The sequence below is a fragment of the Ranitomeya imitator genome, chromosome 3 (assembly GCF_032444005.1).
Source record: "Ranitomeya imitator isolate aRanImi1 chromosome 3, aRanImi1.pri, whole genome shotgun sequence".
NCBI lineage: Eukaryota > Metazoa > Chordata > Amphibia > Anura > Dendrobatidae > Ranitomeya > Ranitomeya imitator.
The window spans coordinates 768,421,284-768,440,720 of record NC_091284.1 but is presented as its reverse complement, the minus strand read 5'-3'; the positions used below and the strand labels follow the sequence as shown (position 1 = coordinate 768,440,720).

Here is a 19,437-nt window from a genome sequence, read left to right as displayed (position 1 = left end):
CTCATTCCAGCCCTAACCCATCTCTTCAACCTATCGCTATCTTCTGGTATCTTCCCCTCGGCCTTCAAACATGCCACCATCACACCCATCCTCAAAAAAACTAACCTTGACCCAACTGCTATGCCCAGCTACCGCCCCATATCACTCCTCCCATTTGCTTCAAAACTCCTTGAGCAGCATGTCCATGCTCAAGTTTCCTCCCAGCTCTCATCTAACTCTCTCCTTGACAACCTCCAATCTGGCTTCCGCCCCCACCACTCCACCGAAACTGCCCTGACCAAAATTACTAATGACCTACTCACAGCCAAAGCTAGCAGACAGTTCTCCATCCTCCTCCTTCTTGACCTGTCTTCTGCTTTCGACACAGTCGATCACTGCCTACTCCTACAGATTCTTTCTTCTCTTGGCATCAAAGACCTTGCCCTGTCCTGGATTGCCTCATACCTTTCCGACCGCACATTTAGCGTTTCCCACTCCCACACCACCTCCTCATCCCGCCCTCTCTCTGTTGGAGTCCCTCAGGGCTCTGTCCTAGGGCCCCTACTTTTTCCATCTATACTCTTGGCCTAGGACAACTCATAAAGTCCCACGGCTTCCAGTACCACCTGTATGCGGACGACACTCAGATCTACCTCTCTGACCCAGATGTCACCTCTCTGCTGTCCAGAATCCCGAAGTGTCTGTCAGCCATATCCTCCTTCTTCACCTCTCGCTTCCTAAAACTCAATATAGACAAAACTGAACTCATCATCTTTCCCCCATGTCACGTATCCCCCCTACCCGACCAATCTATTATGGTAAACGGCATCACGCTCTCTCCCGCACCTGAAATCCGCTGCCTCGGGGTAACTCTCGACTCTGCCCTGTCCTTCAAACCACACATCCAAACTCTTGCCACCTCCTGTCGCCTCCAACTCAAAAATATTGCCAGAATCCGTTCCTTCCTCAGCCCACAATCTACCAAAACTCTTGTGCATGCCCTCATCATCTCCCGCCTCGACTACTGCAACACCCTCCTCTGTGGCCTCCCCGCTAACTCTCTTGCACCACTCCAGTCTGTCCTCAAATCTGCTGCCCGGCTAATCCACCTCTCTCCTCGCTACTCCCTTGCTTCACCCCTCTTCAAATCCCTCCACTGGCTCCCAATTCCCCAACGAATCCAGTTCAAACTACTAACACTGATCTACAAAGCCATCCACAACCTGTCCCCTCCCTATATCTCTGAACTAATCTCCCAATATCTTCCCTCACGTAATCTCCGATCCTCCCAAGACCTCCTGCTCTCCTCCACACTTATTCGTTCCTCACACAACCGCCTCCAGGATTTCTCCCGAATATCCCCCATCCTCTGGAATTCCACGCCTCAACACGTCCGATTATCCACCACCCTCGGATCCTTCAGACGGAACCTGAAAACAGATCTCTTCAAGAAAGCCTACAGCCTGCAATAACCATCCTGCCACCTCGCCATCGCCAGAGCCGCCGCCTCACCATCGCCAGAGCTGCTGCCTTACCCCGACCTTCTGTCTCTTCCCCACTATCCCATAGAATGTAAGTCCGCAAGGACAGGGTCCTCTCCCCTCTGTACCAGTCTGTCACTGTAAATTTGTTTACTGTAAATGATATCTATAACTCTATATGTAACCCCCTTTCTCATGTACAGCACCATGGAATTAATGGCGCTATATAAATAAATAATAATAATAAATTCCTGTATGTGGTGACGTGTGTATGAGGTATCCCACTACATGGTGACTTGTGTATGAGGTATCCCAGTACATGGTGACGTGTGTATGAGGCATTCCTGTATGTGGTGACTTGTGTATGAGGCATTCCTGTACATGGTGACGTCACGTGTGTATGAGGTATCCCAGTACATGGTGACGTGTGTATGAGGCATTCCTGTACGTGGTGACTTGTGTATGAGGCATTCCTGTACATGGTGACGTCACGTGTGTATGAGGTATCCCAGTACATGGTGACTTGTGTATGAGGCATTCCTGTACGTGGTGATGTGTGTATGAGGTATCCCAGTACATGGTGACGTGTGTATGAGGTATCCCAGTACATGGTGACTTGTGTATGAGGTATCCCAGTACATGGTGACTTGTGTATGAGGTATCCCAGTACATGGTGACGTGTGTATGAGGCATTCCTGTACGTGGTGACTTGTGTGACTTGTGTATGAGGCATTCCTATACATGGTGATGTGTGTATGAGGTATCCCAGTACATGGTGACGTGTGTATGAGGTATCCCAGTACATGGCGACGTGTGTATGAGGCATTCCTGTACGTGGTGACTTGTGTGACTTGTGTATGAGGCATTCCTATACATGGTGATGTGTGTATGAGGTATCCCAATACATGGTGACGTGTGTATGAGGTATCCCAGTACATGGTGACGTGTGTATGAGTACGTTCTTGTGCATAGTGATGTGTGTATGAGTGCATCATTGTATATGGCAACTGCATTCTATGGGGCATCCATGGCTGGAACTAAAGGAAATTCAGTCAAAAATACTGGAGGGTACATCCATGACTAATATCATAACAAGCTGTGAAAGTTAATTCTCAGCTGTAAAAAACAAAAACAGAATATGGTGGAGGTTCAAAGATGTCTTTTTTTTTCAGGGTGTCTTGACTGTGTGCAAATGCATCATGAAATCTGAAGATTACCAAAGGATTGTGGGTCGCAATGTAATTCCCAGTGTCAGAAAGCTGGGTTTGCCTTCCAGCAGGACAATGACCCCAAACATACTTCAAGAAGCACCCAGAAATGGATGGAAACAAAGCACTGGAGGGGTCTGAAGTGGCCAGCAATGAGTCCGGATCTAAATCCCATTGAACACCTGTGGAGAGATCTTAAAATTGCTGTTGGGAGAAGGTGCCTTCAAATATGAGAGACCAGGAGCAGTTTGCAAAAGAAGAGTGGTACAAATTTCCAGTTGAGAGGTGTAAGAGGCTTATTGATCTCTATAGGAAGCGATTGATTGTAGTTATTTATTCCAAAGGGTGTGCAACCAAATATTACGTTGAAGGTACCAACAATTTTGTGCTGCCCCATTTTGGGGGTTTTGTTTGAAATTGTGTCTAATTTGCCTTTTTTTTCTTAGTTTTTTGTGTTATTCCAGTACACATAAAGGAAATAAACATGTGTATAAGAAAACATGTGTAATTGCAATAATTTTCTGGGAGAAATACTTCATTTTCTGGAACAATTTCAAGGGTGCCAACAACTGTATATTGCCCTGGTCACTGAAGTTGGTTCTGGGACTGTAACAAGGTCAGAATTTGCTAATCAGCAAAAATCTCAGACTACGTTTTCACCTTCAGTTTATGGTCAGTATTTCACTTCAGTATTTGTAATCCAAAGCCAGGAGTGGAACTATCAGAGGAAAAGTACAATAGAAACACTTGCACTACTGATTTGTGGCTTATAGGCAGGGGATACAGTTATGAAAAAATATTCCTCTTCCCTGATTCATCCTAAAGCTAAAAATATATGTCCCATCACTATTCTTTCGGAGACGCCAAGTCATCCACTTCTCTATGTGTAAACACGTGTACCCTTGTTATCCAACCTTCTGAAAAGACCTTTCCTGCCTTAATTACCTGTCCAATCTATATATATCTTTGTCTATGCACATTAAACATTCTTGTTGGCACTGCCAGGGTTTTTCACTTCAACCCCTGTGGGGTACCGCAGGGGTCAGTATTGGGACCTGTTCTCTTCAACATATTCATTAATGATCTGGTAGAAGGTTTACACAGTAAAATATCGATATTTGCAGATGATACAAAACTATGTAAAGCAGTTAATACAAGAGAAGATAGTATTCTGCTACAGATGGATCTGGATAAGTTGGAAACTTGGGCTGAAAGGTGGCAGATGAGGTTTAACAATGATAAATGTAAGGTTATACACATGGGAAGAAGGAATCAATGTCACCATTACACACTGAATGGGAAACCACTGGGTAAATCTGACAGGGAGAAGGACTTGGGGATCCTAGTTAATGATAAACTTACCTGGAGCAGCCAGTGCCAGGCAGCAGCTGCCAAGGCAAACAGGATCATGGGGTGCATTAAGAGAGGTCTGGATACACATGATGAGAGCATTATACTGCCTCTGTACAAATCCCTAGTTAGACCGCACATGGAGTACTGTGTCCAGTTTTGGGCACCGGTGCTCAGGAAGGATATAATGGAACTAGAGAGAGTACAAAGGAGGGCAACAAAATTAATAAAGGGGATGGGAGAACTACAATACCCAGATAGATTAGCGAAATTAGGATTATTTAGTCTAGAAAAAAGACGACTGAGGGGCGATCTAATAACCATGTATAAGTATATAAGGGGACAATACAAATATCTCGCTGAGGATCTGTTTATACCAAGGAAGGTGACGGGCACAAGGGGGCATTCTTTGCGTCTGGAGGAGAGAAGGTTTTTCCACCAACATAGAAGAGGATTCTTTACTGTTAGGGCAGTGAGAATCTGGAATTGCTTGCCTGAGGAGGTGGTGATGGCGAACTCAGTCGAGGGGTTCAAGAGAGGCCTGGATGTCTTCCTGGAGCAGAACAATATTGTATCATACAATTAGGTTCTGTAGAAGGACGTAGATCTGGGGATTTATTATGATGGAATATAGGCTGAACTGGATGGACAAATGTCTTTTTTCGGCCTTACTAACTATGTTACTATGTTACTATGTAAAAAGAAGCTGCCTGCATGTTAGTTAAGATTGCCCCTATCGATCAATACCTAATTTCCTGCTTCTTTATGCCCATTGTACCAGTCTAATTCTAAGAGACTCAGATTGTCACCTATTTTTGCTACTGCAATTCCGTGTGAGAGGAGGATGAGGGAGTGGGGTGCATGAAACTCTCACTAGTGGCTTCAGAGATTTTAATATTTTCTATGACAGCTGATTTCCCACATTCAACCTGTCGCAGGTATCTTAAAAGCTCAAGCCTCAGAAAAAAGCCCCCTGGTATAATACTTCGCTGGCAGATCACGTACTGAACCTGCCTCCTCCTCTTCCCCCTGCCTGAACTGAATACAGTTCTGAATATACAGTACAGACTAAAAGTTTGGACACACCTTCTCATTCTGATGATGGACCGAAGACGTTTAACTGCAATGAATACACAATAAAAAGGAACTTTATTCTCACAAGCTACTATCCTCTGAGTGCCAAGTTTATTAGATACTGTACTACTGTACAAGACGGGCTGGATACCCTACTTTCGCAACTCTTCCCTCGTTTTTTTGAGTGCCGTGTACCTGTGAATTCAGTTGCAACAGCTTCTTCTTGCATTGATGCTGCAGATTTGAAAAAACTCTTTGCTGGTTCAAATCCACAAGGAAAAAATTAGCAGTGTATACTTGAGATTTCAGAAATCTAATTCACTCTGCTGGTACTGTACAGTGCAGTATATTTTACCCTTAAAAATGCCTAAAAAACGCAACATGTGAACAAGCTCTAAGGATAATTTGAATACTTCTGGCCACATTCCGACTAGACGTGTCCCACCTTGCTCAGTTCACTCATATTCAGTGAGGCCACACACGTCTGGTTGGCATTTGACCATATAGACGCAAAATACGGTACATACTTGCAGTCACGAACCTGCCCTCTCCCAGCGCAACCTCTTTAACCTATAACAGCAGCAATTCAGCAGTACATTTGTAACACTAATTAGGCTATTTTCTCACGTTGCATTTTAGCTGCCTTTTTATGCAAATTAAAAGCTGCTTTTTACAGTACCAGCAAAAGCTAGTTTTTTTTTCCTGACTGAATTGCAAAACTGTTGCAATTTTGAAAACTGCAGCATATCGATTCTTTCAGCATTTTTTTGTAGCTTTTTTTCACCCACAGAAAGGAATGAGTAAGTGCAAAAAAAGTAGCAAAATACCTTTTTGCTGCGTTTTTATTGAAAAGAACACAGGTACAGCAAGATGTGAAACCTATTTATTTTTGTGACTTTTCCCAAGTTTAAACCATAATGTCTTGGAGTCCTCACATGAACATGCATGTTAGTATTAGCACAGTTTAATTAAATTAGCGATATGTGTGAAAGCATACAATGCATGACCAACTCAAGGGTCAACCAATGTGTAAAAATAAAAATGCCTGACCAAACTCAATGCTCTGCCAATGTAAATCATTCACGACCAATTGAACTCCCCTCCCCCGCTGTTTTTACATTTGCGATTGTGTATTTTTTCATGAACTCATATGATTTTTTTTGTTCAGAATAGTCACTATTTTTTCAGACAAGAAAAAACTTTTTCCATTAAATAATTTGATCAGATCAAATTGTCCCTTTTTCAAAAAATGTTTTATGGTTTCACATAAGTCTCGGATTGGTGGTCTAACACTTTGTATTGTTCATGCTTGCATGGTGGAAGCAAAGCTGAAATTTGGGATCCTAAAAAACACAGCAAGAGATCAGGTTTTGGCTGCAGAAAAGAAATTAGTAAAAAAAGCAACATGTGAACATACCCTAACTTCACATTGCTTAACTTTGTTTACACATGTTTACTTGTTCGTCAAATAAGGTGCATCACCTGAAAATCACTTTACAATGAATGGGGGATTAATCTATACTTCTAAAAACTTAGCGTGCCAACATTGTCCCTTTCCGCTATACCTGCCCTCCCATTTACAAAATCAATAAGAATATGTTTTTCCCTTGTCACCAGGGTAGCCGTTGACTATGCCTCTTGGCTTAGCCACACAGGCTCTCCTAGTACTCCATGTGGCTTCAGCCACATACTGACTGCACTTCCTGTTATCAGTACCCCTATACACAGTGTGTTCCTGTTATCACTTCTCCATTTCATCATTTTCTATTTGGCAATGGTAGATTGTGATTATAAGGGGGTGCTACGTCCCTACCCCCTTAAATGTGTATAGTTGTTATGCTGCTATGTATTTAAGTATGTTGCTACGTGTTAGATCTATCTATATATTCCATTTTGTCATATGTTTATTTCAGTAGTGATAGGGTAAGTGTAGGACCCCACATCGGACACTAGATGGGGCAACACATTATACATAGTTATATAGGAGGGGCTGTCTGTGTCAAGAGGAAAGTGTCTTCCTGTTTGTAGAAGTAGGGGATTAGCGCCTGTGTTGGGCGGACAGTTCCGCAATGTTAAGACTGATACCTAGCCCTTTAGAGTCCGGATGGACAGAAGTACAGCTGAGGCAGAAGCGTTATCGAAGTTTGGGACAGAAGCTAGAGAAATGGTCCTGGACCAGTACAGGGACACAGGTCACTCACCATGTGGCAGATCATTGCTTGGGCTGATGCCCTCTTTACCGGCGCGAAACGGATGAGGGAATGCTCAGGAGAAGTGAGCTCACACAAGGAGGACGCTGTTTTATCGCAAGAAGCGATACGATCCCATAATGTACTGCAGGACGTAGGAGAAAGCATAGGGAGAGCGGAGAATGTGAACTGTATGGATCCTAATGCTGATGATGTAACTGGCAAGAATGTGCTGCGACAAGCAAATAGTAAAGTTCATTGTTTTAAGTTTGAAAAGGACTCTGTCTCTTATTGTACAATGGAAGCAGCAGAACTTCAACCAGCCCGATAGGACCCAGATGGTGCAGAGGGTGAAGCGATAGGTATGCTGCAGAAGGAACATTGTAAGTAACTGGGGGCCAGGGCGGGCGCAACCAGCTTTTCTCAGCCACGACTATGGCCCTGGCCCTGTCTTTTACATGACGATGTGTAAAATTACGGTATAAACTTTATACATTAGATGACGTACAAATAAAAACAAGGCGAAGCAGTCACCTAAGCATACAGTTAGGTCCATATACATTTGGACAAAGACAACATTTTTCTAATTTTGATTATAGACATTACCACAATGAATTTTAAACAAAACAATTCAGATGCAGTTGAAGTTCAGACTTTTAGCTTTCAATTGAGGATATCCACATTAAAATTGGATGAAGGGTTTAGGAGTTTCAGCTCCTTAACATGTGCCACCCTGTTTTTAACCCCTTCCCGACCTTTGACGCAGCGTATGCGTCATGAAAACCCGTGCCAATCCGACCTGTGATGCAGCATATGCGTCATGGCCGGATTGGGCTCCTGCAGGCCGGGTGAAAGGGTTAACTTCAATTTCACCTGGCCTGCAGGGACAGGGGGAGTGGTAGTTTAGCCCAGGGGGGGTGGCTTCACCCCCCCGTGGCTACGATCGCTCTGATTGGCTGTTGAAAGTGAAACTGCCAATCAGAGCGATTTGTAATATTTCACCTAAAAAACTGGTGAAATATTACAATCCAGCCATGGCCGATGCTGCAATATCATCGGCCATGGCTGGAAACACTTTTGTGCCTCCACCCCACCCCACCGATCGCCCCCCCAGCCCTCCGATCTGTGGTCCGCTCCCCTCCGTCCTGTGCTCCGCTCCCCCGTCCTCCTGTCCGCTCCCCCCGTGCTCCAATCCCACCCCCGTGCTCCAATCCACCCCCCCTGCACACCGATCCACCCCCTCACACACCGATCCACCCGCCCGCACACCGATCCACCCCCCCGCACACCGATCCACCCGCCCGCACACCGATCCACCCCCCATGCTACGATCCACCCCCCGTGCTCCGACGCCCCCCCCGTGCCCTGATCTCCCCCCTTATACTTACCGAGCCTCCCGGGGTCCGTCCGTCCTCTTTCCTGGGCGCCGCCATGTTCCAAAATGGCGGGCGCATGCGCAGTGCGCCCGCCGAATCTGCCGGCCGGCAGATTCGTTCCAATGTGAATTTTGATCACTGTGATAAAACCTATCACAGTGATCAAAATAAAAAAAACAGTAAATGACCCCCCCCCACCTTTGTAGGGACAATAATAAAATAAAGATTTTTTTTTTCCCACTAAGGTTGGAGTTAGAACTAGAGTTAGGGTTAGGGGTAGGGTTAGGGGTAGGGTTAGGGGTAGGGTTAGGGGTAGGGTTAGGGTACGGTATGTGCACACGTATTCTGGTCCTCTGCGGATTTTTCCGCAGCAGATTTGATAAATCCGCAGTGAAATGTAAACTCATGTAAACTCATGGGAAACTGCTGCGGATCCGCAGCGTTTTCCGCAGTGTGTGCACATACCTTTAGAATTAGGCTATGTGCACACGGTGCGGATTTGGCTGCGGATCCGCAGCGGATTGGCCGCTGCGGATCCGCAGCAGTGTTCCATCAGGTTTACAGTACCATGTAAACATATGGAAAACCAAATCCGCTGTGCCCATGGTGCGGAAAATACAGCGCGGAAACGCTGCGTTGTATTTTCCGCAGCATGTCAATTCTTTGTGCGGATTCCGCAGCGTTTTACACCTGATCCTCAATAGGAATCCGCAGGTGAAATCCGAACAAAAAACACTGGAAATCGTGGTAAATCCGCAGGTAAAACGTAGTGCCTTTTACCCACGGATTTTTCAAAAATGGTGCGGAAAAATCTCACACGAATCCGCAACGTGGGCACATAGCCTTAGGGTTGGGTTGGAATTAGGGTTGTGGTTAGGGTTGGGGGGGTGTTGGGGTTAGGGTTGTGGTTAGGGGTGTGTTGGGGTTAGGGTTGTGGTTAGGGTTACGGCTACAGTTGGGATAAGGGTTAGGGGTGTGTTGGCGTTAGAATTGAGGGGTTTCCACTGTTTAGGCACATCAGGGGGTCTCCAAACGCAACATGGCGCCACCATTGATTCCAGCCAATCTGTTATTCAAAAAGTCAAATGGTGCTCCCTCCCTTCCGAGCCCCGACGTGTGCCCAAACAGTGGTTTACCCCCACATATGGGGTACCAGCATAGTCAGGACAAACTGCGCAACAATTACTGGGGTCCAATTTCTCCTGTTACCCTTGAGAAAATAAAAAATTGCTTGCTAAAACATCATTTTTGAGGAAAGAAAAATGATTTTTTATTTTCACGGCTCTGCGTTGTAAATGTCTGTGAAGCACTTGGGGGTTCAAAGTGCTCACCACATATCTAGATAAGTTCCTTGGGGGGTCTAGTTTCCAAAATGGGGTCACTTGTTGGGGGGTTTCTACTGTTTAGGCACACCAGGTGCTCTGCAAACGCAACGTGACGCCCGCAGACCATTCCATCAACGTCTGCATTTCAAAAGTCACTACTTCCGTTCTGAGCCCCGACGTGTGCCCAAACAGTGGTTTACCCCCACATATGGGGTATCAGCGTACTCAGGAGAAACTGGACAACAGCTTTTGGGGTCAAATTTCTCCTGTTACCTTTGGGAAAATATAAAATTGCAGGCTAAAAATCATTTTTGAGAAAATAATTTTTTTTATTTATTTTCATGGCTCTGCGTGATAAACTTCTGTGAAGCACTTGGGGGTTCAAAGTCCTCACCACACATCTAGATTAGTTCATTTGGGGGTCTAGTTTCCAAAATGGGGTCATTTGTGGGGGATCTCCAATGTTTAGGCACACAGGGGCTCTCCAAACGTGACATGGTGTCCGCTAATGATTGGAGCTAATTTTCCATTTCAAAAGCCAAATGGCGTGCCTTCCCTTCCGAGCCCTGCCGTGCACCCAAACAGTGGTTTACCCCCATATATGGGGTATCAGCGTACTCAGGACAAACTGGACAACAACATTTAGGGTCCAATTTCTCCTTTTACCCTTGGCAAAATAGGAAATTCCAGGCAAAAAATCATTTTTGGGGAAAGAAAAATTATTTTTTATTTTCATGGCTCTGCGTTATAAACTTCTGTGAAGCACCTGGGGGTTTAAAGTGCTCAATATGCATCTATATAAGTTCCTTGGGGGGTCTAGTTTCCAAAATGGGGTCACTTGTGGGGGAGCTCCAATGTTTAGGCACACAGGGGCTCTCCAAACGCGACATGGTGTCCGCTAAAAATTGGAGCTAATTTTCCATTCAAAAAGTCAAATGGCGCGCCTTCCCTTCCGAGCCCTGCCGTGTGCCCAAACAGTGGTGTACCCCCACATATGAGGTATCGGCGTACTCGGGAGAAATTGCCCAACACATTTTATGATCCATTTTATCCTATTGCCTATGTGAAAATGAAAAATTGAGGCGAAAATAATTTTTTTGTGAAAAAAAAGTACTTTTTCATTTTTACGGATAAATTTGTGAAGCACCTGGGGGTTCAAAGTGCTCACTATGCATCTTGATAAGTTCCTTGGGGCGTCTAGTTTCCAAAATGGGGTCACTTGTGGGGGAGCTCCAATTTTTAGGCACACGGGGGCTCTCCAAACGTGACATGGTGTCCGCTAAAGAGTGGAGCCAATTTTTCATTCAAAAAGTCAAATGGCGCTCCTTCCCTTCCAAGCCCTGCCGTGCGCCCAAACAGTGGTTTACCCCCACATATGAGGTATCAGCGTACTCATGACAAATTGGACAACAACTTTCGTGGTTCAGTTTTTCCTTTTACCATTGGGAAATTAAAAAAATTGTTGCTAAAAGATAATTTTTGTGACTAAAAAGTTAAATGTTCATTTTTTCCTTCCATGTTGCTTCTGCTGCTGTGAAGTACCTGAAGGGTTAATAAACTTCTTGAATGTGATTTTGAGTACCTTGAGGGGTGCATTTTTTAGAATGGTGTCACTTTTGGGTATTTTCAGCCATATAGACCCCTCAAACTGACTTCAAATGTGAGGTGGTCCCTAAAAAAAAATGGTTTTGTAAATTTTGTTGTAAAAATGAGAAATCGCTGGTCAAATTTTAACCCTTATAACTTCCTAGCAAAAAAAAATTTTGTTTCCAAAATTGTGCTGATGTAAAGTAGACATGTAGGAAATGTTATTTATTAACTATTTTGTGTCACATAACTCTCTGGTTTAACAGAATAAAAATTCAAAATGTGAAAATTGCGAAATTTTCAAAATTTTCGCCAAATTTCCATTTTTATCACAAATAAACGCAGAATTTATTGACCTAAATTTACCACTAACATGAAGCCCAATATGTCACGAAAAAACAATCTCAGAACCGCTAGGATCCGTTGAAGCGTTCCTGAGTTATTACCTCATAAAGGGACACTGGTCAGAATTGCAAAAAACGGCAAGGTCTTTAAGGTCAAAATAGGCTGGGTTATGAAGGGGTTAAAGGGACCAAAAGTAATTGGACAGATTCAAATAAAATGTTAATTTTTAGTACTTGGTTGAAAACCCTTTGTTGGCAATGACTGCCTGAAGTCTTGAACTCATGGACATCACCAGACGCTGTGTTTCCTCCTTTTTGATGCTCTGCCAGTCCTTCACTGCGGTGGTTTTCAGTTGCTGTTTGTTTGTGGGCCTTTCTGTCTGAAGTTTAGTCTTTAACAAGTGAAATGCTGCTCAATTGGGTTGAGATCAGGTGACTGACTTGGCCATTCAAGAATATTCCACTTCTTTGCTTTAATAAACTCCTGGGTTGCTTTGGCTTTATGTTTTGGGTCATTGTCCATCTGTAGTATGAAACGACGACCAATCAGTTTGGCTGCATTTGGCTGGATCTGAACACACAGTATGACGGCTCTGAATACCTCAGAATTCATTCGGCTGCTTCTGTCCTGTGTCACATCATCAATAAACACTAGTGACCCAGTGCCACTGGCAGCCATAGATGCCCAAGCCATCACACTGCCTCCGCCGTGTTTTACAGATGATGTGGTATGCTTTGGATCATGAGCTGTACCACGCCTTCGCCATACTTTTCTCTTTCCACCATTCTGGTAGAGGTTGATCTTGGTTTCATCTGTCCAAAGAATGTTCTTCCAGAACTGTGTTGGCTTTTTTAGATGTTTTTTAGCAAAGTCCAGTCTAGCCTTTTTATTCTTGATGCTTATGAGTGGCTTGCACCGTGCAGTGAACCCTCTGTATTTACTTTCCTGCAGTCTTCTCTTTATGGTAGATTTGGATATTGATACGCCGACCTCCTGGAGAGTGTTGGTCACTTGGTTGGCTGTCGTGAAGGGGTTTCTCTTCACCATGGAGATTATTTTGCGATCATCCTCCACTGTTGTCTTCCATGGGTGCCCAGGTCTTTAGCATTGATGAGTTGACCAGTGCTTTCTTTCTTTCTCAGGATGTACCAAACTGTAGATTTTGCCACTCCTAATATTGTAGCAATTTCTTCGACGGATTTTTTTCTGTTTTCGCAGCTTAAGGATGGCTTGTTTCACCTGCATGGAGAGCTCCTTTGACCACATGTTTACTTCACAGCAAAACCTTCCAAATGCAAGCACCACACCTCAAATCAACTCCAGGCCTTTTATCTTCTTAATTGAGAATTACATAACGAAGGGATTGCCAACACCTGTCCATGAAATAGCCTTCGAGTCAATTGTCCAATTACTTTTGGTCCCTTTAAAAACGGGGTGGCACATGTTAAGGAGCTGAAACTCCTAAACCCTTCATCCAATTTTAATGTGGATACCCTCAAATGAAAGCTGAGAGTCTGAACTTCAACTGCATCTGAATTGTTTTGTTTAAAATTCATTGTGGTAATGTCTATAACCAAAATTAGAAAATGTTGTCTCTGTCCAAATATATATGGACAAAACTATGTGTCACCCTATTGAGGCTTATGTTGTAACATACAAACCACCGGCGTGTTAATAGTAGCTTTTAGAAGATGTTCGCCTAGTTGGCTTTCCCCCGGCTTACTAAGCAGTAGGGCTGATCTGACAGGTGAGCTAAGCTGCTGAGCGTGCCTATGTCATCCTCATGTAGATTACATCTACAGAGAGTTAGGTTACACAGCAAAAAGTGACCTGCCGTGTGGATTTTACGTCTTCAGCATGTCAATATTTTCTGGGAGTTTTCTCCGTGGATTTGTTATTTCCGTTGGAAGTGTTATAGCATGGGAAGTAACTAAAAGTAAAACCCAGGATTTCTGCTTTTCAGTTCTACCAGAGTGAGAGACAGATACTGTGGAGTCAGTCATTAGGACAGTAAAGCTGTGGGGTTGTTTTTATTTATTTATTTTGTTTTAGGGGCAAAATCCCTTTTAAGGTTATGTGCTTTAGGCTTTCTTTACATTTCCGTGGTTCCAGTATGTGTGGTATCCATTTTTTTTTTCATGGAGTACCCTTTATAACCTATGGGACTGCTCACATATCCATTTTTTTTTTCAATCAGCACAGATGACAAGGGCCAACACAAGTCTATGGGTCCGTGAAACACACGGACAGCACATCGATGGCATCTGCACTGTACGTGCTTAACATTGCAAAATATAGGAGAAGCTTTCTTATTAATTTTTTTTTTTTTATTCATACTGGAAAAATACTGATGGTACATGGACACAAGGATGTCACACTGATGGCACCAGCACCGGTTTCTCACGTACGTGTTTTATGTGGACGTGTGAAGGAGGCCTTATACTGTCAATTTGGACTAATAAACTCTCTTCAAAGTTCACTTATGAGTGGTATTATTGAAAAGTGGAAGCAGTTAGGAACCACAGCTACTCAATCACAAAGCTGAGACAATGTAAAGTTACAGACTGGGGTCTCTGAAGAGCATAGTGCATAAAAGTCACCAACGCTCTGCCTACTCCATAACTGCAGAGTCCTAACCTCCTATGGTAGTATCATCAGCACAAAAATTGCCCCCACTTTGAGCTACATGACATGGGTTTCTATGGCCAAGCAGCCGCATGCAAGCCTTACATCACCAAGCACAATGCCAAGTACTGGATGGAGTGGTGTAAAGCAGCCACCACTGGTCTCAGTGGAAACATGTTCTGTGGAGTGATGGATCATTCTTCTTTATATGGCATCAGATGGTGAATGCAAGAAGAATGCTATCTGCCTGACGGCATTGTGCCAACTGTACAGTTTGATGGAGGAAGGATAAGGTATGAAGATGTTGTTCAGACATTGGCTGAGACTTTAGTTCCAGTGAAGAAAAAACCTTCTAGGACAATTTTAGCTTGCAACCTTTATGGGAACATTTTGAGGAAGGCTCTTTCCTGTTCCAGCATGACTGTGCTCCACTGCACAAAGCAAAGGCCATACAGACATGGTTGGGGGGAGTTTGGTTGGATGAACTTGACCCTCCGCACAGAACCAGGACCTCTTGCACCTTTGTAATATATTAGAATGGAGATTGTGGGTCCGGCCTCGTCGTCCAACAGCAGTGTGTCTCTTCTGGATGGTCAAAAATTCCCACAGACACTAGTGATGAGCGAATGTGCTCGAATAACGTGTTATCTGACTATCTCTGATGTGCTCGTATTTTATGTTCGCGGCTGCATGATTCACAGCTGTTAGACAGCCTCAACACATGCAGGGATTGCCTGTTTATTAGGGAATTCCCAGCTGTGAATCATGCAGCTGCGGGGACTCGAGCATAATATACGAGCACGCCAGAGATACTCGGATAATACCCAAGCGCGCTCGGATAAGACGTTCGCTCATCACAAACAGACACCTCCAAAAACTTCCCAGAAGAATGGAAGCTATTATATCTGCAGAGGGGCAACCAGCCCCATAGTAATGGCTATAAATTTAGAATGGGAGGTCATAAAAACGCCTATAGTTGTCCCAATACTTTTGTCTTTTCAGTGCACACATTATGTATATTTTCAAAGCCAAGCCCGAAATGTGACCTTCATTTCTCACAGAACCAAGCAGTCAATGCTCCTATGTCATCGCACAATCATGCTCAACTGAACACATGTCCGCCAAAACAATAGCCCCCCGCTGACAGTCGGGACCTGGTCCAGCTGCCGGCAGTCATGTGTTACTATCTCTACAATGACAGAACTGATGAGTCAGTGTTTCCTGCCTGTAAGTGATCCTGCCGTATAGGAAAGAGGAGCAGCATCAGCCGTTCATGGCTTCCTAATCATATATAAATATAGCGCCAACATATTCCGCAGCACCGTACAATCAGAGAAAATACAAAATGACTGATAAACCATCCACAGACGAAGATACGGAGGGGGGAGGAGAAGCGACAATGGCTTTGCTCACAATGCTAAAAATATAAGATTGTATGGACCCCATAATGTCAGTGCACGCAGCACGACATGCAGTGTAAACAGTGCAGCCGGATGGCAGAGGATGCCGTTATGCTGACAGCACGCCTTCTTCTGCTCATCCAACTCTCTTCTTCATTAATGAGCCACTTACCCCCCGAGGAGTGGATCTTCTTTGATTTCCTTTGCAGGGACATTTTTTTTTAAAGAGCATAGGATATGTGATCATACAGAAAACCCGGCTGCTGCCGCTGCTAATGCATCCCTCTGCCAAGGCTCGCTGACAGGAGGGAGGGAGCACAGGAAGTCACTGGTGCACCGGGGAGGCCACGGCTAATAGCCTGACACTCACAGCACAGGTATCAGCAGGTACAGGCCTCGATGGAGACATGTCCGCAAAGAAAAATGCATGAAGCTCTTAGGGTTTTTCATTTTTAGTCATTTTTTATCAACTAAGCATAAAGCTTGCAACTAGGAAAACATGATATTGTGTTAACGGCGAGCATCTTTGGAGGCGTTTTACCTCAGAAAAGTGCGTTACTGCCAGGGCCGGACTGGCAATTCCGGCAAATGCCAGAAGGGCCTGCCTGGTTATGGGCTGCCTTGTCTGCTACGTTGTTAACAGAATCCGTGTTCTCAAGACACCCATACTGTTAAGAGATGTGATGGAGCACAAAGTCACTGACTCCATCACTTACCCCAGCAGCCACAGGAATCATTAGAAATATTGGTCTTGTAGAAAATCTTCCTTTCCTCCATCCAGGGTAATATTAGTAATATTTCCCATCTGGTTCATGGAGATGGGGACAACATGGGCCGGTGTGATTGCAAATGCCAGGACTAGTGCCAGGACTAGTGTTGAGCGATACCGTCCGATACTTGAAAGTATCGGTATCGGATAGTATCGGCCGATACCCGAAAAATATCGGATATGGTCGATACCGATATCCGATACCAATACAAGTCAATGGGACATCAAGTATCGGAAGGTATTCTCATGGTTCCCAGGGTCTGAAGGAGAGGAAACTCTCCTTCAGGCCCTGGGATCCATAGGGATGTGTAAAATAAAGAATAAAAATAAAAAATATTGATATATTTACCTCTCCGGCGGCCCCTGAACTCAGCGGCAGGCTTCTTTGTTCAAAATCAGCGCTTTTAGGACCTGAGAATCACGTCCCGGCTTCTGATTGGTCGCGGGCTGCCCATGTGACCGCCACGCGACCAATCACAAGCCGTGACGTCACCGCAAGCTATTAACGCGCTCATTCTTAAAAATGAGCGCGTTAATGGCTTTCAAAGACGTAGCGGCTTGTGATTGGTCGCGTGGCCGCGACCAATCACAAGCCGCTACGTCTTTGAAAGTCATTAACGCGCTCATTTTTAAAAATGAGCGCGTTAATAGCTTGCGGTGACGTCGCGGCTTGTGATTGGTCGCGGCCACGCGACCAATCACAAGCCGCTACGTCTTTGAAAGCCATTAACGCGCTCATTTTTAAAAATGAGCGCGTTAATAGCTTGCGGTGACGTCGCGGCTTGCTTGCGGTGACGTCGCGTGGCCGCGACCAATCACAAGCCGCTACGTCTTTGAAAGTCATTAACGCGCTCATTTTTCAAAAATGAGCGCGCTAATAGCTTGCGGTGACGTCGCGGCTTGTGATTGGTCGCGTGGCGGTCACATGGGCGGCCCGCGACCAATCAGAAGCCGGGATGTGATTCTCAGGTCCTAAAAGCGCTGATTTTGAACAACGAAGCCTGCCGGTTACCCGCGCTGAGTCCAGGGGCCGCCGGAGAGGTAAATATATCAATATTTTTTATTTTAATTCTTTATTTTACACATCTCTATGTATCCGATACCGATACCCGATACCACAAAAGTATCGGATCTCGGTATCGGAATTCCGATACCGCAAGTATCGGCCGATACTTGCGGTATCGGAATGCTCAACACTAGCCAGGACTGAATTTCAGCCCCAGTCCGTACCTGGTTACTACCAGTTTCCAGGAGGGTTAGGCAACCGTAGGACTTGACTAGACGAGCGTATAATCGGTCGGTGTGTCGTCCGTATGCAAGACGGCAAACACAAAGACCAATGGACGTCAATGCGGTCATTCAAAAGAACAATTTTATACATGGTCTGCGTATAAGAACTAATGATGATCTGAAGCCCATACTCGCCCATTATAAGTCATTGGGTGCGTAAATAATGGTAGCCCCCTTCTGAAGCACAGATGTAAGGGGGGTCCCATAGTAACACAGACCCTAGCTTAATTTTATATGGGTATTGAGTTTCTGTTTTTAAGAGTTAATATGAGGCAAAGTCAAAAGGTCCAGCAGTAAGCTGTGGAGTCCACAAGCAGGTTATTTTTGGTTGTTTTTGGCGCTCTTTTTCATGGTTTTGATTGGCTGCTTTGAAAAAAAGCGGGAAGAGAAAAAGGACTAAAAATTTGAGGTGCTGCCAGTTATCTCCTCATCCTGTCAGAAGAACAAAGATCCCACCCTCCCTGCCCCTTTTTAATGTTTATCTCCTTTGTCGTGTTGTTTTACTTGAGGGAAAATCGCCAAGTTTTCTGGGTGGATTGGTTTAGTATCAAGATTAATTTATTGGTCTATTGGTTATTAATTTATTAAATGTTTTAATGGACTTTTCAGTTATCCTAAATAAACACCATGGCCGTTATTCTTTCACACTTTGGTGTCTTGTGTTTTTATTATTTGTGGGATTTGTGTTAGCATGGATCACTATCATCCGAAAGTCACGTATTTTCTCATTATAATTCACATAATACAAACCGGATAAAATGGGTATATAAAGTAGACATACAGATGAAAAATTTTGTTTTTTTCCTGGAAGACATGCTAGTCTGAACCCAGCCTAAAGCCTCATTAAGTACATCTGTTTTTCACATATGTGTTCAACTCTCAGTTATCCATCATCATCTATGGGGTTGTTCAGATATCCAGTTTTGATCCGAGTTACAGATCTTACTAAACTAAAAATTCTACAAAAAAGGTGGATGGATTCCTCATTAAAGTCAATAGGTTGCAAAAAAGTGAAGAAAAGGAGAACACAACCTTAGGGCAGTCCCACACGTCTAGATAATTCCGGTACTGGAAAAATCGGTACCGGAATTATCCGTGTCCGTGTGCCCGTGCGTTTCTGTGGCACATCAGTGTGGCACACGTGTGGCACACGTGTGCTGCCCGTGTGCCGACTGGGTACCACACGGAGCGTGCAGGAGACAGCGCTCGAGATAAGCGCTGTCCCCTGCATCTGGTGCTGAAACTGCCATTCATATCTTCTCTGCAGCAGCGTTCGCTGTAGAGAAGATATGATAAATCCTTTTTTTTTTTGTTTCTCGTGTTTAAAATCAAGATCCCTGTCCCCACCCCTCTCCCACCCCTTGTGCGCCCGCCCGCTGTTATTAAAATACTCACCCGGCTCCCTCGCAGTGTCCTGTCCTGGCCGCAGCTTCTCCTGT

General features: G+C 44.5%; 1 protein-coding gene across 2 annotated transcripts in view; it reads right to left on the bottom strand.

The window, feature by feature from the left end:
• ATP8A2 (ATPase phospholipid transporting 8A2) overlaps positions 1-16,256 on the bottom strand; it is a 1,056,467-nt gene extending 1,040,211 nt beyond the window's left edge. Inside the window, exon 1 of one of the 2 annotated variants that reach the window (XM_069759054.1) lies at positions 16,112-16,256. In XM_069759054.1, the coding sequence (XP_069615155.1) occupies positions 16,112-16,154 (43 nt within the window). In that variant the 5' untranslated portion in view covers positions 16,155-16,256. The remainder of the gene's footprint in view (positions 1-16,111) is intronic. The other variant, XM_069759055.1, reaches the window with a different exon arrangement.
• Between the last annotated feature and the right edge of the window lie 3,181 nt (positions 16,257-19,437).